The following is a 26,940-nucleotide window of genomic DNA, read 5'->3' as shown; positions in this document are numbered from 1 at the left end:
ACAGCGTACATGCACTATTTAGTCTTTTGCATTATAGGAATACCCTATAAACTCTTCCACCTAAGCACCTTAAAATAATCCTCATGAATTTTGCCAATCGACAGAGAGAGAATTGTAACACTTAATATACCTTTTCATATTGGAGACCGGTAGCAATTTTCAGCAGTGTAATATAAATGTTAGATGTGAGTTGTCATCTTTCATACAATTCTTTCCCAATCACGTTTTAACTTTGTGAAATAGTTGAGCATTCCGTCAGCTATTAAGTCTGCGTTTTTATACAAGGTTAAAAAAAGAATTGTTTCTTACTGGGAATTCAAATAGCTCCTGAAGAGGACAGTGGTTATTAGACACAGTCTGCTCTTCAAATTAGTAAGTACAGTCCACTGAAGCTTTAAAATAGAAATATCTTCTTATTCATGGTGGTGACGGTTAGTATGTTAATAATCCTCAGTAAATTATTGGGAACTCTCAGCAGGAAAGGAAGAAAATTAAACAATTAATGTCTAGTTCTATAGTTTTTTTGGCCTTAAGTGTTTTAGTTCTGTAAATTTCTTATTTGAACAGATCAATAAAATTGATTGCTAAGTTTGTACCGATGCTACTAAAAATCTTAGGAGCACCTGAATTTTGTTTTAAATCTTTAACATTCTAAAAATCTAAACTTCTGACAACACGAGTCACAGATATCCTTTAGAAGATAAACTGCAAGAGGCACATGCCATCACGTCACGGAAGTGCTTGCAGTGTCATCTGCACATCTGAGTTATGAAGGAAGGTGTCGTTGTAAACTAAGAAAAGAGGAGGAAACGTCTGTCCCAAATACATTTCCCTCCCCCCCGCACTGATTCCTGAGAGCTTGTCACAGGCAGCGTCTGTGACGAGTATGAAAGAACAGGTGTATTCTACCAAAATAACGTACTACAGAAAATACAGACACGGGAGGATTTTTAAGGTCTATTTTTATGGCAGTTCTTCATTGTGACTCACGACAAACCCATGCTAGCTTATATTTCGTACCTTTTGAAAAATTTCTCACTGCTGTCAACACAGAGTACTACCGGGTGATTTTGCATCTTTTTTACTGCAAGACAGACTGGAATTCTTGTAACAAAACAGTCATAACAGAAGAGCTGAACTGTGTGACATTTTTATTCCGCCTTCTAAATGCCTGCAGTAGTGAGCGTTAAGAGCTGTGCTAAATGTCAACCCAAACCAAGGCTGGAGGCTCCAGATGGATACTGCCAGGGTCATCCGCCATTTCCAATGTATGTGTAACAAAGCACACAAATAGCAAAGCTAGCAGAACTGCAGTCAGGTTTTTTTTATAAATGTGTTTTTAATTTCCAGATAACAAAAAAACCCACAGGGGCAGAAGCATCTAGTATATACTTGCCTCAAATCTTTGAAATGTTGTCATACGAAATTCTCCTTTAATCCCCGAAAGCAGTAATGAAGAAGAAGGATTTTGAATGAAAAGAAAGAGTTGCTTATGTAACTCCTAAGTTAAAACGAGTCTTCCTCTTGGAGCTGTAGTTCCCGTATTACTCCCATATACATACATGCCTGGAGTTTTGCCTAAATACCTCTTTGAATATTCAAAAATTATACTTCAGCCTCTACATTTTCCTTGTATGAGCCTTATCCCCTTTCACGTGGCTATGGCTGTAGCTCTTTCTCAGACCTGACACGCTAACTGAAGAGAACAATATCAGCCTTAGTCGATACTCTGATGAGATCATTCACGACCTCAGTCGGTACATTAGGATTTATGAAAATGATGTAAAAGTGATGACTAAGACACGGGAAAGCAGCAACATGGATATTTGCCTCACCACAGATTCCCCAATATCAACTCTTTATGTTCAGTAACAGCAATAAAAAGCTCCTTCTTCAGAGCTTAACTAGTATTGGCGGGAATTAGAAATTTTTATTTCCTATCGAGATTTAGAGAATCTGAAGAGTGTAACCGCATTTGGGAATCTGGCTGTAGCTTCATGTCGTAACAGAAAATCATCTGCATGAGGAGGTTTCCAACTTAGCTGTACCAGATTCCGGTGTCTCATGCTGAGTCCTAATGTAGCATCTCTCCTACTTGTTCAATCGATCCCATCCCAAAATTTTCACTGATGTATCAAAAAAATTCTGGAATGACAATGCTGTAATAATTTACTATATTTGCAAATGGTTTCCACTGTCCATAGACTGTATGCGTTTTGACTACTGATTCCTCCGCACTGGTCACTTAATAGTTACAGTATTTTCTCAGTACTGACCTGCACTCTGCTGCTGCGGAATCTGAGTCTGATGTGGCAGGTTCCTACAAAAAACAACTGAATATCTTTAATGCTTCCGGACAAACTCTGAAGTATGTTATACATAAAAGCTCAGTATTTAAAATGCGGGGGTTTGCTTACAAAGCAATAATCCACTTTCACTATGCAAATACAATTGTCAAAAAGTTAGCCAAGTCAATGAAAGAAAGAAAAGGGCAGTTCCTATTATTTTACTTGCCAAGTAGGTTCAAAGGCTCAGACTTGCTGAAACGCCAGAGGTAACAAGAGTCACCAGAGGTTTCTGATGTTATGCAAAGTTTGGTTTCCATAAGTGATTGTCCTGGTTTCGGCAGGGATAGAGTTAATTTCCTTTCTAGTAGCTGGTACAGTGTTTTGGATTTAGGATGAGAACAAAGTTGATAACGCACTGATGTTTTAGTTGTTGCTAGGTAATGCTTACACTAGCCAAGGACTTTTTAGTTTTCCATGCTCTACCGACTGAGAAGGCTGGAGGTGCACAAGAAGCTGGGAGGGGGCACAGCCAAACTGGCCAAAGGGACATTCCATACCATGTGACGTCATGCTCAGTACATAAACTGGGGAAAGCTGGCCGGGGGGGCCGCTGCTCGGAGACTGGCTGGGCATCGGTCGGCGGGTGGTGAGCAATTGCATTGTGCATCACTTGCTTTGTGTATTATTATCATTATCATATTATTATTATTATTATTTTATTTCAATTATTAAACTGTTTTTATCTCAACCCACGAGTTTTTTCTCACTTGTGCTCTTCCAATTCTCTCCCCCATCCCACCGCGGGGTGGGGGGGAGTGAGCGAGCGGCTGCGTGGTGCTTAGTTGCCGACTGAGATTAAACCACGACAGTGATGAATAGAGAAAAGGTGATAGTCTTCGCCACTTAATTGTTGGCTGTGGAATGAATGAATGTTCAACTAGTTCTACACATCTGACCAGTTCACTTAGCGAGGCAAAGTTATGTCTTTGTGTCCTGCTTAAGTGTCTACTTTAACAGCTACCAGATATTAAGGTTGCTTTTACGGAAAGGAATTAGGGGTTGGAATGTAGATGAAGCAGACAAATACTCTATGTACAATTTAAGAAAGCCTTTGGTACAGGCTTTGGCACCCCAGTCATAAAAAATTGCTATTCTGAACAGAGAAGAAACTGTAAAAGACAGGGTAGAGCACTTTGCAGCAGTTGTACAAGGCATAATTTATACAGCTGTACTTTCTGGAGAATTTCGCTTTGGGACAGGGAGAGGAAAACTCTCTTCTAGCACGTATCTACATTACGAAGGGAATTCAGGGCGAGCATGTGTAAATTAGGGCCAAGTTAGTGCTGGCGCTGGACCAGCATCATTGGGGCCATGCAGGCCTGCCAGCTGAGGAGCTACCAACTGGAGCTAGTGTCATAGCACAGCACAACGGCAGCCACTTCTGAGACCGCTGCCTCAGATCTGCTCAACCCCAGGCACCTCAACCAAACCTTTCTAGAAATGCCTTTTTTCTACAGCACAACCGACTTGTCTGAATTAGAACATGTGCAAAGCACTAGATGTGTCTGTCTCGATAGTTTCATTAAGTTACCGATAAATGAACTTCAAGGAATAGAAATTAGTATTTTTCTCGTTTCTGTGTGGGAGAGAGGCTGGCAACAATGGAAACGGCTGAGAGCTCTGAGCGTTTTCATTGGCAAGTCTGTATTTATTGTCTGTGTAAGGGAATATGCTCTTCTGTTCAATGTTAACATTTCAAACATAAACCATGTGAGACAGGTACATGACTAACTACTTACAAAGTCTGGTATGAAACTACCACCAACCCAGTGGTAGTTTTATATCAGAACTCCAAAGACGTGGGTTAAGAGGCACGGTGTCTAAAATAGAACAGTTTTAATTGATTCCTCTGTCAAAAGTAGTTTTTCTCCAAGATATGCAGAAATGTAACTGTTCCACGCAAAGCTTCTTGCCAAGTCTGCAGACTGAAACCCAGCCATTTAATTTTGTAACAGAAGGCCTTTCTTTCTGCGTGAAACGCAAACATCAGAGCAATCTTGAACTACAGAGTCATTACTGATACCTCCATAATAAACACATTTCAGATGACAAGCGCTGGAATCCGTAGTTAAATCGTGCAACATAGTGAGTATTAAAAAATAAAATCTAAATACTTACTGCTGTGTTTGCATCAGTGGCATACTGGTATTATCGTAGCTGTCTGTGTGAAGGGGCGGTACGATCTCACCAGTAACTGGGTGAAACACGGGAAGCGTTGAAAGAGGCCATGCTATCTCTCTATTTTTAGACATGTCACGAAGCTCTTTGGTTGATTTCTGTATAGCACTGTGGTGGACCAACTGGATGCTGTGTCAAAAGGAAATAAAATAGTAAATACGTATTTTAAGTGCTCTAGCAAAATGGATAGACTTTTACAATTATTATTTTTCTTAAAAATACAAGGACTTTGATGTATGCTACAGACTCTACAGTGCAGCAATTACAGTAAACCTTTACACAGTTAATTTAATAAATATTGGATTTATTTAATTTTTAAGGCAGTAATTGTTCCATTAGATTTTGCTGTCTGGATAAGTATTTTTCGTAGGATCCAAGACTGTGCAATTTATGGCTAATGTTCCATTTATTTGCTGCAGTTAAAATAAAAGTTTTGGTTAACTCCTGATTCTTCTGGTAGATTCATAAAAAATCCTAGATTAATTTTAAAACACTCCCACAGTACAGGCACCGGATACCTTCCAGGATATTTGTTCCTGTCCACTGCCTTTAAGATAGAGGCTGGGAAGTCCAATAACCAGGAGTATAAAGCACATATTAACACAGTTATTCTAACAGCACTATTTTATTTTGTATTGACAGCCGTTAATTTCAAACCCTTTTTATTCTGGTCTTCTATCCTTGCCAAGACTCTGATTTAAAAGCAGCTTTCACATTTATGAATTAAACCATGGATTAGAGAGAATGAAAGAAGATTATGACACACGTGTATGAAGCATGACAAGCTACTGAGAATGAAAATTAAATGGTAAAAGAAAAATAACAGGAAAGAAGACACTTACTCTGGTGTTTGCATGTTTCTCTTTTCCCTAAAAACAAAACAAAATTTATGAATTAAATAATAGCATTGATAGTTGGAACATTAAATCTATCTGATGATGAAAATAGTACATGATGTAGAAATGCTGACAAGGTTATTGCTAAACGCAGCTTGGCAGCATTTGCAACTGGGTTTATGATGAGGCCTCGATGAACGCACGTATAGAGATGTGATACTGATGAGACACACACACAGATGCACACACAGAGAAATGAAAATGCAAGTTAAAGAACAAGCTTCTGGCTAAAATAAATTCTGTGACAAAATGAAATTGTAGTTTGTGTAAGAAATGGCAGAAATTACGTTACTTGCTGCTTTCCTTTTATGTGGTTTTCTTTTATAATATGTTCAAATTCAGTTCATGTCCTCAACAAAATTTATTTTATAGAAGTTAGCATTTTAGAAATTACTTAATGTTTTCCTCAATCAATGATCCTTTATTAGTATTTTATTTGTTTGGGGCGTTCTGAAGCGTTGTGCTACATGGAGGTTTTGTGGAGTTTTGTGCATATGTTGAGATTTTTACCCTTTCAACCGGAACAGTTAAAGGCCCTATATCCATTCTCTTGGCAATTACTGTATGTGCTTAGATGAGAAATAGTCCAATATTTCAAGCAGATATCTTTTTGGCCTGTTTTGAATGTTTTTAATGAACTGAACAGAATTCTTCCAACAAATAGTCTTCTACGCATTATAGTCTTAGAAAAATCTACAATTACTTATTAGCGTGTTAAAGTACTCACACTCCTTCCCGTCGGCAGCACATGATATAGGCAAGTATTAGAAAAAGCACCAGTGCTATTGCCGAGGGCACTGCCAGTGTAACTAGGAAATCCGAGAAATAGTCTCTGCTTTTCAGTGTATCAGAAGGTGGCTTGTATTCTCCACCATCAGGTAATATCCCCTCTCCACGAATCACTTCCTGAAAGGTGGAAACTTGTTTTGTATTGTCAACCTGATACCCAGAAAAAAAAAGAAGAAAAAAAGAAAAGACAATTATATAACAAAGTAACAGTGTAAAAACAGGCAGTATTTAACCAGCCATAACAGATAAAAGTATCCATATTACACATTTGACAAATTCTATACAATTTCATCCAATCACTTTTTTTTAACCAATAAAACCTTACATTTTGTTGAAAGCTTCTGATCAATGTGATAAGTAATATCACTTTATTACTTTATCGCATCATCACACTATTACTTTCTTTTGTGCCTACCAGAGATACTATGTTTTTTACAGATTAATTTTAGGGATGTCTCACACAAATAGTATTTGAGTAAAAATTCAGTAAACATATTTATTGCAAACTAATTTTTTGATAGTGATTTCTTTTTGATGAATTAATCCATTTCTTACTAGTCTTCCTAAATAACAATACTGCCCTCTCTTGTATGAAGGTGGTAGAGATGAAGAATGGAGTACCTATGGATTTTCCTCCTCCTTCTTCCTATTGAGCCTCGCATCCACTGCTCAAAAAAGCAAGAAGCATGAACCGAGCTGCTGAGGACCGAGCAGCTCTGTTGCCTCCCCCACCCACCCGATGCAGGCAGCACCCCGACATGAGATGCGCATTTCGTCGATCAGAGCCAGAGTTCCAAGGTTCTTCTACCTCCTAATTCAACTAACCACCAGAAGGCTGCATTCCTGGTCACAAGTAATATTTTATTTATTTTTTTATGTCTGTATCTAATGTTCCTAGAAATACAACTTTTTGATACCAAATTTCCTATTGCATTTAATTGACTGCCTTTCCTACATGACACTTCAATTTTCTGCCTCCATTTTCTTGGTATCTTCAGTTAGCTACTACTGTTACATTTTATCAGTGTTAGTTTTAAAACTCTCTCCAGATCATTAGTGAAAATGAATTATATTTGCCTACATGCTTGACCTTTTGCCTGACTGTTCATTGAGAAATCTTGCAACTGATGGTCATTTCTTTATAATTTACACTTTAAGTCATAAAATGCTGTATTAAAACTTATGCAATGGATGAACAGGTCTTCATGGAATGCTAGAAATAATGTTGTGTTGAGCTTCAGATGCATACACATGTATATATAAGTACAAGACAGTTTGACAAAAATTAATTTATGTATTCTTCACTCATTAAATTCTGCAGTATATTTTATGTTATGAATTCTACCTGTCTGCTTAGCTGAATCTCAAGCCCTAAGCAAATGCACAAAAAAGATATATGCAGCTACTGATGTGACTGACAGAAGCCCATACACAGTGTGAGAACAAAGCTACCAGAAAGCAGCATTAAGAGGAAGCATGTATTAAGTTGCCCCTCTTTTCAGTATTTGGGAGCCACAGGGTTAAATCTACTCTTTGATTTAGGTGCTAACCGCCAACATAACCTCATAAAAAGTGGGAGGAAGAGGATATGACGGTTGTATTTTCACTCGCTGGTCTCTGTTGTGGTTATGGGAAACGGAGCTCAACTCCCTCCCAGACCATGGATCTTGGGGGACTTCCTGCCCCTTGCCTTGCCTTGCGAAAAGCAGGCTGTGATTAGATAGAGGGAAGCGTGGCTCCATTTTCCCTTTGATCCACCAGGTTACAGCATGCAGCAGCAATGCTGTTGGCAACAGCAAACCCCCCTAAGACTGTTTAAATTCAGTTATCATGGTATGCTGCCAAAAGAAGTGCCAAGTTCAAGAAGGTTGGGAAGGTTGCGTTACAGGCTGCTATTGAAAATTATGGTTCTCTTTGAGAGCCTGTTCCCATTACACAATCTCTGCTTTTCTCAAAACAGCACGACAACACTGCTTCATGATTAGTTTATGAGCCACTGTTACTATCGGACGTTTCTTCTGGAGAAGTACTCCTACCCAACTGCTCTTCATTCTGCATAGGTGCTGTTGATTATTCTTGCATTACTGCACTATTCCTCTGCCGCTCCTTTTGAAATTCACCTTGTTTTCTAAAGCTGCTTCTCCAGTTTCTTAAGATCTTTCTGAATTCTATCTTGTCCTTCAATGCACCTGCAGATCCTTTCAGTTTCATGGGGCCTGCAAATTTAATTTAATAAGCACATTCCATCATCCAGCTTATTAATGAAGAATGGCAAGGAATTATTAATAATTCTGCTACGATTATGGCTATTCAACCAGCTCTCCACTAGGTCCTAGCTTCATCTAGGCCGTGTTCCTGAGCTTGCTTATGAGACAGTATCAAAAAACCTTGCCAAAAAGAAATGACATCTGCTGCTGCACCTCTGTTCTACTTCTTCCTTGTAGAAGGAAATCAAAGACTTGACATAGTTTGTTCTTGACGAAGGCTGACTGCCTTCTACTATTTTTCAGGTGCTGGTAAGTATTTCTGTGTACACATGTATCTTTTGCAATTTCTCAACAGAAAGCCAATAAACAGTAAATAATCTGCATATTCTTTTGAAAGCAAGTATTTTCCAGCTTTCTAACAGCTTTCCTAATTTATAGTGTATAAAAGAAAGGGTTGGAAGTTATCTAATCGATTTTGTGTATGAATACCTTTTCTCATACTCAATACACTCTTTACATTGTACAAAAAGCCTTTCATATCTCCCTTTCAGTTTCCTCTTGGGTAACGTCTGAAGCAGTTCAACAATCATCTAAGTTTATGTACCTTCACCATCTTTGTTCAAACTTATCTGCAACGTTCTCTTCCAGTACAGTCTTGATTTTCCTTACCAGAACTAAACAAAAATAACCTTAAAAAGCCTCTTTGGGAATTATACTCCTTCCATGGCAAATAGTCTAGTGTTTGGTTATCATTTTTCTTGTATTCGACTGAGAATAATGTTCCCATTTATTTTGATTAGTCCCACTATTTCATTAGTCAATACTATTTTCTTTTCTTTTTCTATTTCAGTTTTAACATGAAATATATTTTAGACAATTTTCAGAAAGATTTTTTTAACAGCATAGAAATACTATTTAACCTGTCAGTGCTGTAGACTCAATATTTGAGAAAACATATATATACACACACACACACATTTTAGGAAAGCAAGTGTAACTAGCAGTATTAGCATGCTGAATTAATGAACTACACCTACCTAAGTAATTCTCTCATTACTTTTAGTTCTGTAAGCCCTAGAGTTCTCTGGCCATTTATATAAATCACCACTACTGAAAATGAATGTGGTGGTTTCACTGGTGCTAAACTCTAACAGAATTCACCCCACACAGCAAAATCCTTTCACAATCTTAAGAGTGTCTGCTAGATGGAAAACAATGTCCATCAGTCATGATAAAGTGGAATCTGGCAGAGCTGTCTGGCCAGGCTGGCAAAACTCTTACCTAAATCATGTCTGGCATAAAATACTGTACTTCTACAAACATCATTTTTATGCAATAATAAAATAACTCACCAGAGAGATTTTACACCAGTCAATATGGAATTGAGTACGAAATTTTTTATCACAGGTTATTACAGGCTCCATTTCTTGACTGCACCTCAGCTGATTTTGTGGGTTTTCCACTTCTCGTAAGCACGAAGAGAATGGAACATCTGCCCCAACCATAACATACACACTGCAGAAAGAGATGAGTGACAGACCGTCAGGATACCTCTCACAAATCCCCGAAGGACAATGACGTACTCTTCCAAACATTATTATTGTTCACGGTAATATTCAGCTGTGCTTTAAAGACTAAAATTACTAAAATTATTTTTCTTGATAGTATACTTTATCTAAGCATATGAATAACAGACTGAAATCAAAAGGATTTTTCTAGCTACTTATTACAACTTACTCTGTTTTGCTGCATAATGTAAATGTTTGCTCACTGTTATGAGTTGTCAATTTCTATGAAGTCATAGAGCTCCAAGTGTAAGTTCCTCATATAAGTAAATTTGTACTACATTTGAAAATCGCATTAAAGAGTATAATTTTATCTTAAGGAAATCTTCGGTCTTGCTCAGCATAGTATTTTTAAAGTTCTCCCCATGTTTTCAAATAAAATTCATGAGCACTAATTATTTCTAAACCTAATACTAACACGAAGCTGCCAAAGCCCCCAGCTTCTCCTAAAAGATTCCATACTGTAGCTATGCACTGCCAACAAAATTTGCAGAATACCGAAAGCTGAATGTAAACGTAATACTTCATTTAGCATTACAGTACACAAAATAAGAGCTACTGTGCTAATTGTATTATTCATTTTCACATTTAAATTTGTAGAATGCTGCTGGAAAATACAGTCTGCTGCACCAGGTAATAATGTATCAATGGATCCTGAAACACAAATTAGGTCATGGGTGCCGTTTGGTGTATAAGGCATTATCTGACTAAATGTTTGAAATGTAGCCGCTTGTGTTAAGTGGTTCTGCTATTACTCTGGCTAGTACGGAAGTCGCTTTCCTTCTTTAGATGGGCTCAGAAACTCCAGATGCACAAAAGGGCTCTGAAACAACAATCTCTTCTGCACACATCTCGGACTTTGAACCCTCAGCCCTTTCTTAGATATTATTTGACAGAAAATATCTAAAAGTAACTAGGCATCTTTATTTTTGTCAGGGACAAGCACTACCAGAACCATATTTTGAAAAGACTGAATCCTTATTAGTTTCTAATTGAAGTATCATATTTCAGAACAGAATTTATGGTTATGAATCACAACTGGAAGTAGCGCATTCCTGCAGTTTACACTCAGCAACCTAAATTCCCGATACCTCAACTTACCACTTTCAGATGAAAGTCCACAGTGCTCCTGAAGCACGTAACTAAATTTCACCGACTACAGCTACAAATGACGCTGTTACATGCTAAATGCTCTTAGAAATCTAAGTGTCTTTGTAACCTATGCTCTATCATACCTTGTTTCACAATTCTGAGTTTTGTGAGTTGGGAACTATTGAATACTCGAAAAGTATGCCAAACGACTGCTCAGAAGTAAGACTGGAATTACAAAATAAGCGTATTTAATACCAACTGTTTTATAATTAATGGAATTTATTAGTATTCCTTGGATTGTAAAATCAATATATAGCAACTGTCACCTGTTGAAATGGTGTCTAACATGATAAACCCATGGTATAACGGGAGCTCAGAACATCAGTAAACTTTTCATATCTAACACCAATCTGGACTTCCACAATATAAAACAGCAATTGCAAAGTTTCTAGAAAACCTGAAAAAATATTAAGCTTTTCAGTAAGAAAAAGAAGAGTAAAGCAAAAACATTAGACTGACACATGTGCTTACCCCTCTTTCATGTCATTAATAGGAAGTGGAACTCTCCCTCCCCTGTCGAGGGCTGAAGTAATGTTTATAGCGTTCAAGCGTTCTGGCTGCCACACATTTTTCACTGCCCCGAGAAAGTCACCAAGAACTTCACTTGCTAACATTTCTTCTACGTTCATGTTCCTTATGAAGAACTCCGCTTGATATGGTAAAGGAAAATCTAGTTGTGATGAAAAAGGAAGAGTTTTGCCTTAAACAAAGGCTCCATAACAAAGAATTTGAAGTAATGATTAATGTAATACCACTTTAAGATTGATACACCTTTCCAAAAATCTTGTATTTGAACTAGTTCATTTTGAACCTAATGTGATTATGTTTAATTAAATAGTTGGTACTATTAGCTGTTACTTAAGCTGAAAACCATTGGCTATTTATAAAGCAACTGGGAGATGAAGGAGCGGACCAGAGGAGAAGAGTCTCAGCTAGTAAAGCTTCATTAAACAGATAAAATTACATTCCTGCTAATTTGGGGGTCAAAACTGATCTGCAGTGACAATGGATTCCAACCTGCAATACTCCAGACTATAATCATAGAATCATAGAATCATTGAGGTTGGAAAAGACCTCTAAGATCATCGAGTCCAACCGTCGACCCAACACCACCATGCCCACTAAACCATGTCCCTAAGCGCCTCATCTACACATCTTTTAAACACTTCCAGGGATGGGGACTCAGCCACTTCCCTGGGCAGCCTGTTCCAATGTTTAACCACTCTTTCAGTAAAGAAATTTTTTCAGTAAAGAAATTTTTTCCATAAATATACAAATATGATGAAGAGAACTAATTTTAAGGACACAAACTATTCAATTTTTTTTAATTGAAATGTCCATAGATGCCATAATCTGTTGTTTTCTGAATCTGCCTATACGATTGTTCTCTGCATAAAGAACATGCAGAGCTCGGCAAACTAAACAACATGCAGAAAGAGAGTAAAATCCTTCATGTAAGGTCCATTTGAAAAGATAGGGAAAAAACCTGAAATTAATTATAAAAAAAGCAAACATGCTTTTTTTTTAATGAATGAGGAATAATAGTCTTACCTGACAGAAATAATTTAGATAAAAATAACAAATTGAATCAAAAGAGGGAAAACTCTTACTTCCCCTTTGTGCCCCCACATTTGGCTTGAACACCAGACAACTATTGTACATTAATTTTTTAATCTTAAAAGAAAAGGAGCCCATAAGATGTTTCTGCTTATTCAGTTCAAAACACAACCAGCTATTTTCCGTACATACCTTCTGCTGACATTATATTAATGATCAAATTATGCCTTGCTGTCTCAAAGGTACGCCTGTTATATGCAGTGATCTAGAGTAAAAAAAAAAGATATTATTGCAAAACAATGCAAATATGAAAATCAGGTATATGAAACATCAATGAAAATTAAGTTGATAATTTAGAAATACTTATCACCTTTTAAATGCTTTGCCTCCTTATTTTGAAATGCACAAACATTCATTCAGTCATATAAAATGTGAAAGGTAAGATCAACTTATGTGATGCAGCACTACCTTCAAGTCAGGATACTGGAATTTTCTCGACCAGTGTATAGCCCAATACAATTATCCAAGGGATATATGTGAATATAATACATTTTGGTCCACATAAGAGTGTTCTGCCATACATGTGTATTCTTTCTTTTCTGCTATCTTTAAGAACAACCATAAGCAAAGACTGGTTTCTCCATTTCCCCTTCCACCCTCCACCAATACCGTAAGATCTACATTCATTGATAGCTCCTAGGGAACTAAACTAGATGGAGATATTTAAAGGAAAGAGTGTTGGAATCCCAGCAATTCTAATCTTTGGGATTGGGATTTAGTTTTAGCTCTAGCCCCATTAAAGTCATACTACGTGAATGGATTCACAAGCATTGCTCCAACACAAGTAGTTTTTAAAAAAATCATGGAATCTGTAACTGTAGGGGAACTGAAAACTAGTAGGTAGATGCAATGTTCGTAACTCTTATTTTTGGAAGCTTACACCAGGGTTGTCAAGCATTGGAACAGGCTGCCCAGGGAAGTGGTTGACTCACCATCCCTGGAGGTATTTCAAAGACCTGTAGATGTGGTGCTTAGGGACATGGTTTAGTGGTGGACTTGGCAGTGTTAGGTTAATGGTTGGACTCGATGACCTTAAAGGTCTTTTCCAACCTAAACGACTCTGTGATTCATGATCAAATTACGTAAGGATACCAATCTTATAGTTTAAATGTATAGGATGCCTGAAATGCTCACAAGTGGTTACTCCTCAGTGGTGTCTGTACTCCGAAGTTGTACCATGATTAAGTGCTCGTTCATAAGAAATACAGAATGAAGCTGGATATCAGTATAATTATGTATTATTTTCTCTACTTTTTTTTTCCTGAAAAAAGGTGATAAATCTTTCATGAAACAAATTGAAAAAGACTTTCTTCCTAATTTTAGACTTTAGTCGATTCATTTCAGAGACAAAGGAGAGGTAGAGGAGTGGAAATAGTGACAGAACTATGTTGCTTCTCAGCAAACAGAGCTATAAAGCATTGTGACTTTGATTATTAAACAAACAAAATAGATGTTGCACTTCTTTTAAGGGATTTAAACGAAAAAGAAAAATGCTCTGGAATATCTTCTGCGGGTTCATTTAAGCGTAGAGGGAAAAGCTTACCTTACACCATTACATCTCATGTAATGTAACAATTTCATTATAAAATTAATAGAAAATGAATTCCTGAGATTTTTCAAATGCTCAATTCTGTCTATTTTTCAAAGGGTTGTTTCAACAGTAGTTTAAACATTAATACTTAGAAAACCTAACTCTCTGGTTGTACAAGCTCTATACAGGAACACGACAGTACCCACTTTGAGTCTGCGTGCCAGCAATAAGAGTTGCCAATGTGGACACGCACCTGTACCAAGTAATAGTCACAGTGGCAGAGATTGCCTCTGTACTGAATATTCATTCAAACACAAACCGCCTTTGCGCAGCTTTCAAAGGAGCTTGAACTCGAGCATGTTACCTGCTCTATTGTAGTGCTATGCATAATGTTAGGCTCTTCTAATCATGAGGTCTTCTCCAATTAATTGACTTACCCCTGACATCCCCTCAGGAATTACGACACGATCAAAGTTATATTCAGGCCAGGAATATGCAACCACTCCTCTCAGATGGCACTAGGAAGTGGATCAAATGCTATCTGCGCTCTTCACGTACTACAGAATTAATTTAAAAGCCACATCTGAAAGGGGACTGCAAAGAATTAATTTCTATTTAGTTCAAATACAGGCTTGGGGTCATGCTTATAATGGAGGTCTTGATATAGATCCTAGAATCTAAAAGCACTTGCCATCTTAAAAAAGGTCAATTTCAAATAACAGTTTCCTCTACAGAAAGCTAAGTGGAGTCTGCAAGTACTTCTGCACATGATTAATTTTACAGATGTGATTAGTCCTGCTGAAATCAAAACTGAATCATATATATAGAATTAAGCATGGGTGAAATTATCTATAGTATAAGTTAACATTTAGAGATGTCATTCTTGAGGAAGAACAACTATATCAAATGTAATTTAGAAAAAAAGAAACTCATCAAGGGTTTAAGACAAATATACTGCTGAAGCAGCAAAATGGCTGGAGCAAGTTAATGAGCAGATTTTCCTTAACACTGAACCACAGAGTGTCTGATTCAGTCTGCTGTCTATGATATGCATGGTGAAAATATAGTCCTTTTTTCCTTTCAATTGCTGCTCAGTGAATAATTGGCGCTTTTAAATCTTTGGATAGCCAACTGTCAAAAATAAAGTAGTGGGTTTTGTCACTGTTACACTTACAAGAATAGAATTAAATACATGTAAGTGCTAATTAAAATTAAATCTATCAATAAACATGAATAATGAACCAGATAATATTTGACGAAAAATAATTTAATTTAAAAAAAAAAAACAAAAAAACACAAAAAACCCAAAACCTCTTTATTGACTGAACACTATATTTTCCAGTGGGGAAAAGTCTGGCCCATATTTAGGGTACAACGTTACAAAGTTCAGAACTCAGATATTCTTCAAGTACAGTTGTTTACAAAGTTCCCCCCCCCCCCCATATTTTGAATACAGCTTTAATATATTCATAATTTACTGAAATGAAATGCCTCTTAGAAAGATGAAGGGCAAGAATCTAAAGGTATTTCATCTAGGAATATTAAGCTGAAATGGTTATTGCTATTTACTAGTTATACCTTAAAAGTAAAATATGAAATGTCATACAACTTGGCTTTCTCTCAAAAGAGGACACAATGGTACCTAAGAAAAAATGTTAATGTCACAAGTCCTCGTCCCTGCCTTATAATCTTTCATCTTTTTTAATTGTAATTAATTTTTTTAAAAAAGAGGCAATGCTTATTGACAATTCTGAATCTTATACTCTAAAACAAAATAAATCTTTTTGAACCTTTAAAAGAAAATACCTCAATGATGGTTGGTTTGCCCACATTTTCTACAGTTGGTGAGCCATACAGCACTCCATCACTGTATGGTGTCCTTTGTATATAGCGTAGCCATCCAGGTCTGTCAGGGTAACCCATTAAGTTGGTATTAAATGTTATAGGATCATTACTTATTTCGCCTAGATAAGAAAAATTATATTAGAGTATTTACAAGAAAATACTATACACTTTGATTTTGATGTTTCCATTAGAAAATTTTATTGTCTTCCAGTTATGCCTTCTAAACATTTCCAAAAAGGAAAAAAAAGCTAACTTTCACCATATCAGAAATCTGTGAACTCCTACTCAGCACTTGTAAGTATTAAGAAATTCATATCTGAAAAGTGTAACCAACTGCAGAGATTAATGTGCTTCTTAGAGTCCTGGCTAACTCTGTGTGCTTGCACTCATTAATTAGTAGGTCTGATTTTTAGAGCTCAGTTCTGCCTAGAATTGAAGCATCTAACCTCCTTACTGACAAATGCACAAAGGTCTCAGTCCTTTAATTCCCCAAAAAATCTTCTTTTATTTAAGTTTTTAATAATGGCTCTGGAGACCCAATGTACCTGGGCAGGCTTACTGTAAAGAGTGGCTGTGTAATCATCAACGTCTGAAAGCTTCTCTTAGCATCAGGATATACATTCTTCAGCACCAACAGCCTGGCAGTAGTTTTTCTTTAGAGAACAAATTAACTCAAAAAAGGACCAGACATTCCTGCAAAATGGATCCACTGATGGCTACTAAATACAATGGTCCAGATGCAATCTCTAAAAGCCCCTAAAGTTAAACCAGTACAACAGTTCTCGTGGTTCTTATTGATACTCTTACAAATGGCCAGATTTGACTTCTGTTTATTTTAGCTTTTGTAAGCACTACCAGATCCTCACCACTGAGGCGTGAGCACCTTACAGGTGAGGCACAGAACTCGGGCAAATCCGCTCTGAGCCTGCGCAGACGCCTCTGCACTGCGTTCCTCCAACTTGGCTTTGAAATGGCAACAGCAGCAGTTGTAGGACAAGTGACAAGAGAAGATGACAGGCAGGCTGGCACAGAAGGCAGAAACTGAGCCCAGTGAAGAAAGAACAGCTGTCATCTCCTCCAGAGAGGAACAAAGAGACTGAGACCTGTTGCCAAAGGGTAACTAGTTTTCAGGTATGCACTTACGCACCTGGCTGTGGGTAAAAGGGACCAAAACCACACCAAACCAGCACCAGGATGCAATGCAGCTTTCCTCGCAATTCTCTTGGGACATCCCAGTAATCGAATCTATTGCATTCATAATAAAATTCCCAGCATCACAAGTGATTTGGGGAAAAATCTGAAAGCTACCTGTGATACATTCTGGTTTGCCCCTCATCAAGGTAGGCTATGCTAGTGATCCAGCACAGCAGACAAAAATAAAAGGACCATGGTAACAGCTGGCCTTACAGTGAATTTCTGATATGATCACAATCATCTATGGGTACAACAATTTCAGCAGTATCTGAAATCAGATTCCTACTGCCTTTGAATCACATGAATGTCAAGCCAGGCTGGGGCTGTAAGGATTCGAAAGACAATCCATCTTTAGTAAAATTTCCAGGTTCCTTCCATCTATGTGCTGAAATTGGGAGAAAACTGGGACAGAGGCAAACTTCACTCTGCCAGTCACTGTTACATGAAATGAAGATTCAGGTATACATGTCAGGAAAAACATCCATTTTTCAAGGAGAGGAAATTTTTAAAACATTTGGGTTTATTCATGACAAAATTTAACCAATGTTAACAGAAGCTTATTTTTTCTTTAAAGTGATTTTTGAAAATAGTACTTCTCAAATCAATTCAAAAGCTTATTAATGAAACAGGTTTTGATTACATGTGCACTGTACGTTTATTATAGGTTTTTCTTATTTTTATAGGAAAATAGGACAGTTACATTTATATAAATAGGATACATTTATATATTTATTATTCCTTTTCATTGTTGATAAGCATGTGGGGCAGAATGTTCTCTCTTTCCCCCCGTCGATTGCTCACACATATTCTAACCTGCCAATGAACAATCCTTTGGTGTACGTCAAATCACCATACTTAGGAAATCATGGCTCTTTCTCTAAAAACAAACTGCTTACTAACATTAAACTGTTCCTAAATATAGGAAGAAGGCCGAATCCAAAGGAGCTTTTGTTTTAAATGAAAGAAAACATCACTACGTAGTCTCATATTTGCTTTAATCTTCTATTTTGTCTCAAGTTTACTACATGCTTTCAAAGTGCTCCTTCACATAGCCTGATACATACTACATCTGAAACAGTGATCAGATAAATGGCATTTTTAACAGACATAATTATTAAACTTCCACAATTTCATATTTAACGCGAAAGCGAAGAAAAGGTATACTTCCTAATCTCAGATATATCATGTCTGAGATTATATATCATATAATTAGGCCTTCCCAAATTATTAAGTACATTTTTCACAATACACAATTATATGCACCTTTTCACAAATGATGATCACAAACCAGAACATTTTAAACTTGTAGGACCATGTATTTTATTTCATTTGAAGATACTTCAATAGAAACTAAAAACTGTCCTTTGTATGTTATTTGCTGAACTGTAAGGTATGCTAAATAGACTTGAATTTTTTTAAACTTTTTTTTCTTTTTTTACATTTTTATATAATATGGAAGATCTTAGCATCCCATACCAGGCTTTGGGTAAGGAGGAAATTCCCCCTTAAAGTACTCTCTCTCCAAAACATGAACAAAAAGAACTCCAGCAGAAGGGTATACATTCCGATCAGAGTGCACCTTAGACAGAATCGTGTACACTGAAAAGCAGAAGGAAAGATAAGAGACAGAAAAAAGCAAAAATGAGACATGCTCTAGATAATACAGCATGCATTTCAACAGCAATGTGGGCAATCTGGGAGAAGGAAAGCAACGAATATTAGATACCTGTTAATAAGTTTTTTAAAAGGTTGCATAGGTTTAAGAACAGAACACAGAGCAAACCCTCTCTTTGCCCAACAGGATCCCTTCCAACACTGCAATAAACAAAACCAGCTATCTTAGGATTTCAGAAGTTGTACAACCTCTTTATTTTTATTGCAATTAAAAAAAAAAACGAGGGAAACTACTGTAATTTTATAGTTGGTTTATTTGTAATATTACATCAATAAAATACATTAAATGAATGATACAACCGTGTTTTCTTGATATTTTACGTAAAAATAAGGAACATGAGAAATACGGAGGAGCCTTACCAATTAATGGTACTGATTCCTCACTGAATGGAAATGGCAGATTTTTTTGTTCTTGTGCAGAAAAGGACAAAGCAATTCACTTCAGCTGAGGATTTCTACGAGTTCTTAAAGCTAGACTTTCTTAGACCAGCAAGTTCAGGTAATGTATGTCTAAAAATCTGGTTGAAGAGCTCATTATTGAAGATGATGTGCTTGTATTGAAGGATAAAACAGAAGGACGCGGGCAATTATAGGCCAGTCAGGTGTCACTGACGCCAAACAATAAAATGAAGCCATATTTTTGAGGACTCAGAATTAAAAACCTAAAGGAAACTTAATTCAGAACAACCAGCATATGTAAAAGCAATATGCTATTTTTTATGTAATTACAAATTTAGTTGATAAAAGCAAGTCTTACTTAGGTATAACACATTTGATGCAGTACTATATACACATTTTAATGAATTAGAAGACTAAAAAAAAATCATTGACACATTAAATGGATAAGAAATCACGTTATCGACATTTCAAAATTTAAGTATAAATGGAGAATACTGATCTAATTGGTGTTTCTCATGGTGTCTTAACAGGACTGATTGTAGGTCATATTACTATTCCGTATTACTATTGAATTTGAAGTCAATGCCCTGAAAGAATCAATAATTGCTGATGAATTTTGTCAATGAGCTGAGGATTACACAAGTGGTAAATAAAGATAAGTCACAGACTCAGAGACACACAGCTACCTGCCTTGCTTGCTAAACTGAAAGAAACTTTATGAAAAGTCACATCTCTAAACAAAGATTATAGGCCATACAGCATGGGGGTACTGTCATAGGGAAGAGCCAAGACTTCCGAGTCATTGTAACAAGCTCATAGGAACAAACTCATACCTCCTAGAAGATAAAAGGGCTAATTTCAACACTTGGATCAATAAGCAAGATACATTTGAAATGCGGATCAAGCTCATGCAATTTTCTAATCCTGGTATAATTTCTCCAGTCTTATCATTATACCAACCTTCTTACTTGAGAACCACTTAAAAAGCCACTGCTAATTAGGCATTAATCACAGACATTCCATCCCTCGCACAACGTACTCAGTATGGAATCTATCTCACCTAATTTTAGATGCCTACAGAAACAACATCCACCACTGACTTAGTCAGGCTCCTTTTATAGTCAGTGGAGGAGAAACAGACGCTTCTAGGGGTTGATTAATTTGATTTCTCCTGTAAAATGAGATGAATCACGTCCTAGATTCCTGACTACACTGACTAGATCTCCACTGACTGCAGAGGCAACTGAGAGGAGACGCAGACATCTGTAACGTAGACCTCTACATTTAGTTACATACTTCCCACTCTTCGAGCCTGATACTGCAGAATTAATAGTCTCAAGCTCTGGATATACTGTTGATCAAATTCCACAGCAGTTGCTGTTTCCCACTTTTGGAAACCGCTTTTAACACAGTACTGAACAGAGTATCTTTCTAATAATTTTACCTTAAAGACAAAACTAAAGTGGATCCTGAAATTTAAATAGTTTATTACAATTTTGTGTGGTGAATAAACAAGTTACTGTAATTTTAATTATGTAGACTTGATTTAAGTACAGTAACATAGCTATCTGATTTGTATAATTAAAATTAGTAAATTGATGACCCAAAAAACTTTTGCACTCACTTCTGTGAATGAGCTGTAAATAGAGCAAGGAAACTAATTGATTTCCTTTAAAATATTTTCAAGAAAAGCTGAAAAAGTAATTTATAACAGTAATAGAGCAGAAAAGCTGACAAAAATATGGTGGCTGGCTGAAAATGTGTCAAATATCTAGAAAAATCCATTTTTCCATTTCTGATGCTTTGACTCCACAATGAAAATCCATTTCAAACAGGAAGAACAGTGAAAAAGTAATTTATATTTTCTCCATAAGCAATAGTTTTAGAAAGGAAGAAGGACAATAGAATCAGCAGTTACTGAAAAAAAAAATGATATAACATATTTCTTTTGTCTGTTAGAGGAAATCTATTGCCACCACTAAATGCCTGCCCATTCCTAGTAATGAGACGTTCTCTGTTGCTGAAGCGAGCATACCAATAAGGATTTCATGCAGATATAAAACAGTGATCTTGGTGGAACTTTAAAAATGCATCTCAGAAGGAAAAAACCCACAAACCTATTTTATCTTATAATGACAAACACATTGTAGTGACACAAGTATGGAGATTAAGGATTCGAAAGTTCTCGCCCCCCCCTTGTCAGAGAAGCCCCTCTTCTTTTTCCCTTAAGAAGTTCCTTCAAAACCAGCAGGAAAATGATGAGTCGTCAGCCCACTACAGCAATCACTGCTTTTCAATAATGAAACAAGTGAAATGCTGTTTTCTTCAGAAGCTTTTAAAACCCACAATTATTTTCATAAGACTGCCTGAGACTGGAGATGAATGCGTAATCATCTTAGGTGATCTAGGGATGAAACTGAATACACTTACCAACTTCTAGATACTAATCTAATATAGCAGACTGCCAGATGTGAATTTCCTGGGCAAATTCCCTGTGGTAGATAAAAATCTCGGGGACTGTGAAAGGCTTCTGTAAAACTAACCATGGGAAATTAAAAATCTTCACTACATAGGATCACAACAGATCCCTGATAGAAAAAAAAAGACAGTATCAGCTACCTTGACAGCATAGTTTTCTTCTTTCTTGTTTCCAGATCCCTTGGAGGACTTTCTGTAGATCCCAAGATATATCTGTGCAGAAAGGTTAGAAGTTCTGGAGATTGGGAAAGAAGTAGATTAATTGGGAACTGAAGGTTGGAAAACACGCATCACTCTTTTTGAAACATGTACAGGAGCTGTCCCAGTTGTTGTTCTTGTAGGTCTTGAACATGGGCACAGCCAGGAATTCAGCTAGGATTACATCAGCCTCCAGCCCAGAGCCTGTTATCAGATACAGATGACCCCCGTCTGCAGAAATTTCAGAAGATACACCATGTTGGTTGAAGCCTGGATGTTGATGATCTTCAGAAAAAAATCCACCTGGAAATTTTGTCTGGGAATTTCAATGGGTTCTCTCCCCATTGATTTTTAGCAGATGAAGCACAATCCCAGAAATAACTTGATTTGGGGGCCAATGCAGATTGCCTGCCTGCATGGGCAATCAGTGCAAAGCCTTTTCTCAGCCAGTGTACACTGGCTAAAATAGTCTATGTGTACTTGCATAAATGACAGTAAAATAGTCTTTTTACATACGTATATGAAAAGATTTTTTAAATTGTTACAGACAAGTTATTGTATTAAGCAAACTGCAGAGGTATCTCCAAGCAACCAGCCATGATAAGAAAATGTGCAATATTAGGTATACACGCAGCCATTATTTCAAGCAAAGCTATAGGAACAGGAAAAGTTGGGGAAGACTCACAAAGACACTCAGGTCTGTGAACGTTTAAAAGATTGAAGAAATACAAAATTTTCCAAATTACTTACCTTGAAATAGCACCTTATTCCTAAAACAAGGACATGACTAAAAAAGCAAGAGTAATATTAAAAGCAGATTTGACTGAACCAACATGGGATTTAAATTTACAACCTAAACTCACCATTCTTCTCAACAGCCTTTATTCTGCTGATAATATAACTGTGGGCTTGCTTAGTCGTCCAGTTAACTGTTCCATTATTGCCATCAGCAGAGCTTAACAAAAAAGCTTTTCAGAATAAAACAAACGCAAAAAAAAATTAGTCAGATCAATAGACTCCCACAAACCAAGTATCAGATGGGATCAGATGCCTTCTAAACCAGGTTTCTGTTTTAGTCAGAGTTTAGGAACCTCAGGTTAAAAAAAAAATGGTGGCGTTTTATTTGAATATTTAAACATATACTAATCTTTCTGACAGTCACCTTTTTGACACTCATTTTTCCAAATAAGCTAAGTTTACACTAAATGCTTAAGCCTCCACAGACGCTTCTACTGACATAATTATACTGATAATAAAAATGATGAAGAGCATTCTCTGATAAATATATTTGCATTGCAAAACCTCATATACAGGCAAAGACATATCTAAAGTTACTTTCACTGGCATAGTGTACTTTGGCCAAAGTCAGGAAAGTAATATAACCAAGAGCACAGCTTCGCTTAGATAAAGATGCTTTGCTTATATAGACACATGGGGCTGATCGTCTTGCCTTGCAGGCATAACCAATAATCAATTTTGAAAAAAGAACCAGTTGAAAATGGTTGTCTTCATCCCATGCAGCTAGAACATAGCCTGAAAACAGCTGGATCAGTGCAGCTGAAGGTGCAAGAAGGTTTAAATGTGGTGAGGAGCAAGTGATTACAGGAGACAGAAAGCAGCTGTGCAGCTGACAGAAAGACTCTGTTTCACCAGCAGCAGAACTGCCTGAGAAAGTTCCCTCCTCACTTCCCACTTTTTGCCCTTCTGTTCCCTTTCTTGTGGGATGAATAATAGATATATCAGCTGTTTGTATAGTTACACGCCAACTGAAAGTACAGAGGGAAGGAATTGCAGTCAGATGCTGGGAAAGGGAAAGTGGCCATAATAAATAGTCTTTCTTTTGAAATAGTTTGGGAACGAGAACTCATGTCAAACCCCAGTTAAAAGATGTTATTGGATTAGCATCTTAACTTCCTTGTAAAAATAGCAATATCAGAAACATCAAGTAGCAGTACTTGCATACAGATACACCTGTCTGCAAGAAGAAATGAACACTTACTGCCAAACACTCGAAGTATGCAAATATCATTTACACTAGAAGCTTAAACATCTGTGGAAACTTCTGCTGACATAGTTACACCGGTCAGCTATTACATTACTGATACCGCATTCTCTGAACAGAATTTAGGAGGCCCAACAGATCTGGCTTAAGCAGTAGTCAAGATACACAAATACTCAATCTATGCATGTGAGCCAGCCATTTATTAATGATAATTTACACAAAACACCTAAAACTGAATGGAGGATGAAGTGTAATAAAAAAATTATGCATTCAAATGACCATACCAACACAATAATGTTTCTAAATTATGAATTTCTGTTAAGTTTCTTTAGATTTTGAACATACACAAAGGATCTGATTTAACAAAAGGTATTATTCACATCCACTGTTTTACATCCGTCTTGCAAGATGGACAACTTTCTCCCTGCTAAATTGATCTGCATACACTGCAAGTCTTAATATAATAGTATCCTAGGGATTATCCGACTCAGTACTGCCTATGACATTTAGCGTAAATTTTCTATAATTCTTGGAACACTCAAGAAATTCTGAAAAGGTAAAATACAGTTGTTCCAATATTTCAACAGGATGAGCTGGGTGATCAGAGGCTTGTCAGCTACAAACCAGCACCAAGCAAAACAATTAATACAAGATTTGATTACTGAATTATTAAATGGAGAAAAGTATTATACTTATCACAGTCAACAAGGATTTAATGCATCTTTTCAGACACTTTTGATGAGCCCACAAGTTTTTTCTGATAAAGATAGCAATAATGACATGTTACCCTTAGATATATAGCATATCACCTAGCACTTTGATTGAGAAACTAGATACAAAATCATTCTAGCATATTCAAATGGAATAAAAAAAAAAAAGAAGACAGGTTCCAAGATGTATTTTTTAATATAAATGATCAGTAAGTGTCTTTGATTTGGGTTCACAAGTTGTGCTAGGTTTAGCCGTGGGTATTAAAGAGGTTACCTGTCCACCTCTCCACCCTACACTGTATTTCACAGGGGAACTGAAAAAGCAACCAGTGTGCCTGTTTTCAGATCCTAGAGTTTACAGTGTGATGTTTTAATATAAATATATATCACCATTTATTTGATTTCAAATGACAGGTGTGAAATGAAACAATTCAGGAGCATACTGCCCATTCAACAGCTTTCACCACAGGAATGGCAGTCTCAAGCAAGAGAATAGGGCTACTGGATAGTTAATTTGTTATATGAGATTTCTAGTGGGCCTTACAAGGTTCTGGCATTGGCCTTATGCAATTTGACTTTTTTGAGATATATATAGATATAGATATATAAAGTGACCTGGATGTATAATATATACTGATAAAATTTGCAGGTAAAAACAAAGGCTAGGAGATTGACAAGTAATGGAGATGACATGCTACTAACACAAAACAGTCTGCATTGTTTGGTAAAAAGGTGATCAGTGATATGCACTTCAATAGAATAAAATATAAATGCATACCCAGGAACAAAAGCGGCATGCCATACGCACACTACAAAGCATGCACTTCAGGGATGCTGAACTTCGATAAAAAACTAGGGACATATGTTAGGTAATAACTGGTTGAACAGAAGCTTTCAGCAGAAGACTGGTTACAATGGCTGATATGTAAACAGCAACATCAAGGAGAAGCAGGGAGATTTTATTTTTGTACTTGACACAGATACAATCACTGTTCAAATGCTGTGTCTAGTACTTACACAGAGCCTTCAAGAAGCACAGTGACAACATGAAGAAAGATCAGGGAAGATCTGTGAATATGATTAAAGGATGACAAAAGAGGCCTTATACTATAGAATGCAGGGATTCAAACTATGCATTTTATCAAAGAGACAGTGTAGAATTAATTTGATCAGCCTTGTACTCAGGCTGAAAAAAATGTTAATGGTGTCAGGCTCTTCAGTTTGTTAGACATGTTGCCACAGTTGCTGGAGCACCCACCAGTGCTTCCAACAGCAGGAGCAACTCACAGCTCTATACCTGGGACCTGAACATGCCCAGGTGAAGTACATCTACAGTGTTTTCTTTTTTCTTTTCTTTAATTATATTTTTCTTTAATTAATCTTTTAATTTTATTTTCCTTAAATTCATTTTTAAATTTTTCTTTAATACTTTAATTATATTTGTATTATTTTATAAATATAAATTATATTTCTATTATTTTATACTATTTCCCCCTTTAATCATATTTGCATAGGTTTTATGTAAAGGTTTTAAATATTAATATTTAACAGCAGAATATTTAACACAGAAGATACCCACAACGATTTCTGCCCACCTCACAATCAAAAAAAGGACCAAAGTATCATGGACCAACTTCACCTTCCCCATTCTTTTATTGCACTGTAACATCCACACACCATCCTGCACCCTTACCTGTCCTCCTTATTGCTTCTTTGAAGTAGGATCTCAAACCCATCTCTCCCACTACTAATGCAGCACACAGCTCCAGCTCTCAAAACCCAGCATTTCCCCTCTCTCCCACACCTCTACCTGGGACCTGACCTAAGCACGTGCTTGCTACTTTCATGCCACAGACCAGGATCTCGGGCCATGCTTCTACCACTCCTTACTCTCTTACCACACAACCCTGCTCCAAAAAACCACCCTTGGACTCCTCTACTGCATATCCCATCTGGCTCAGAGTCCTTCCTGCATCCTGAGCTGGAAGCACAGGTCCATGGGGCAGATTTCTGACAGGCTGCTGAGAGCCACGGAGCAGAACAGTTAGGAACTGACACCACCAAGCTGAAACAAAACATCTGTCAAGAGGGAACCATCTGCATTGAGGTGCTTAGCCCACAGCTCAAATCAGAGCCTGTACCCAAGGCAGTTACTGA

The 26,940-nt window shown here is 36.9% G+C and overlaps 1 protein-coding gene across 2 annotated transcripts in view; it reads right to left on the bottom strand.

Annotated features, from left to right (window-relative positions):
- The window catches only part of SGCE (sarcoglycan epsilon), a 35,521-nt gene that overhangs the window by 3,173 nt on the left and 5,408 nt on the right, over nt 1–26,940 (bottom strand). Inside the window, exons 2-11 of one of the 2 annotated variants that reach the window (XM_076331488.1) lie at nt 18,799–18,921; nt 16,090–16,247; nt 12,885–12,957; nt 11,607–11,805; nt 9,771–9,933; nt 6,150–6,361; nt 5,369–5,395; nt 4,467–4,655; nt 2,277–2,320; nt 1,397–1,431 (exon numbers count right to left, since the gene is read on the bottom strand). In XM_076331488.1, coding sequence (XP_076187603.1) covers nt 1,397–1,431; nt 2,277–2,320; nt 4,467–4,655; nt 5,369–5,395; nt 6,150–6,361; nt 9,771–9,933; nt 11,607–11,805; nt 12,885–12,957; nt 16,090–16,247; nt 18,799–18,921 — 1,223 coding nt within the window. The remainder of the gene's footprint in view (nt 1–1,396; nt 1,432–2,276; nt 2,321–4,466; nt 4,656–5,368; nt 5,396–6,149; nt 6,362–9,770; nt 9,934–11,606; nt 11,806–12,884; nt 12,958–16,089; nt 16,248–18,798; nt 18,922–26,940) is intronic. The other variant, XM_076331489.1, reaches the window with a different exon arrangement.

The sequence above is a fragment of the Aptenodytes patagonicus genome, chromosome 2, assembly GCF_965638725.1.
Source record: "Aptenodytes patagonicus chromosome 2, bAptPat1.pri.cur, whole genome shotgun sequence".
Lineage (NCBI taxonomy): Eukaryota > Metazoa > Chordata > Aves > Sphenisciformes > Spheniscidae > Aptenodytes > Aptenodytes patagonicus.
Note: the sequence above shows the minus strand (reverse complement) of the source record. Positions and strands in the feature narration are given on the sequence as shown.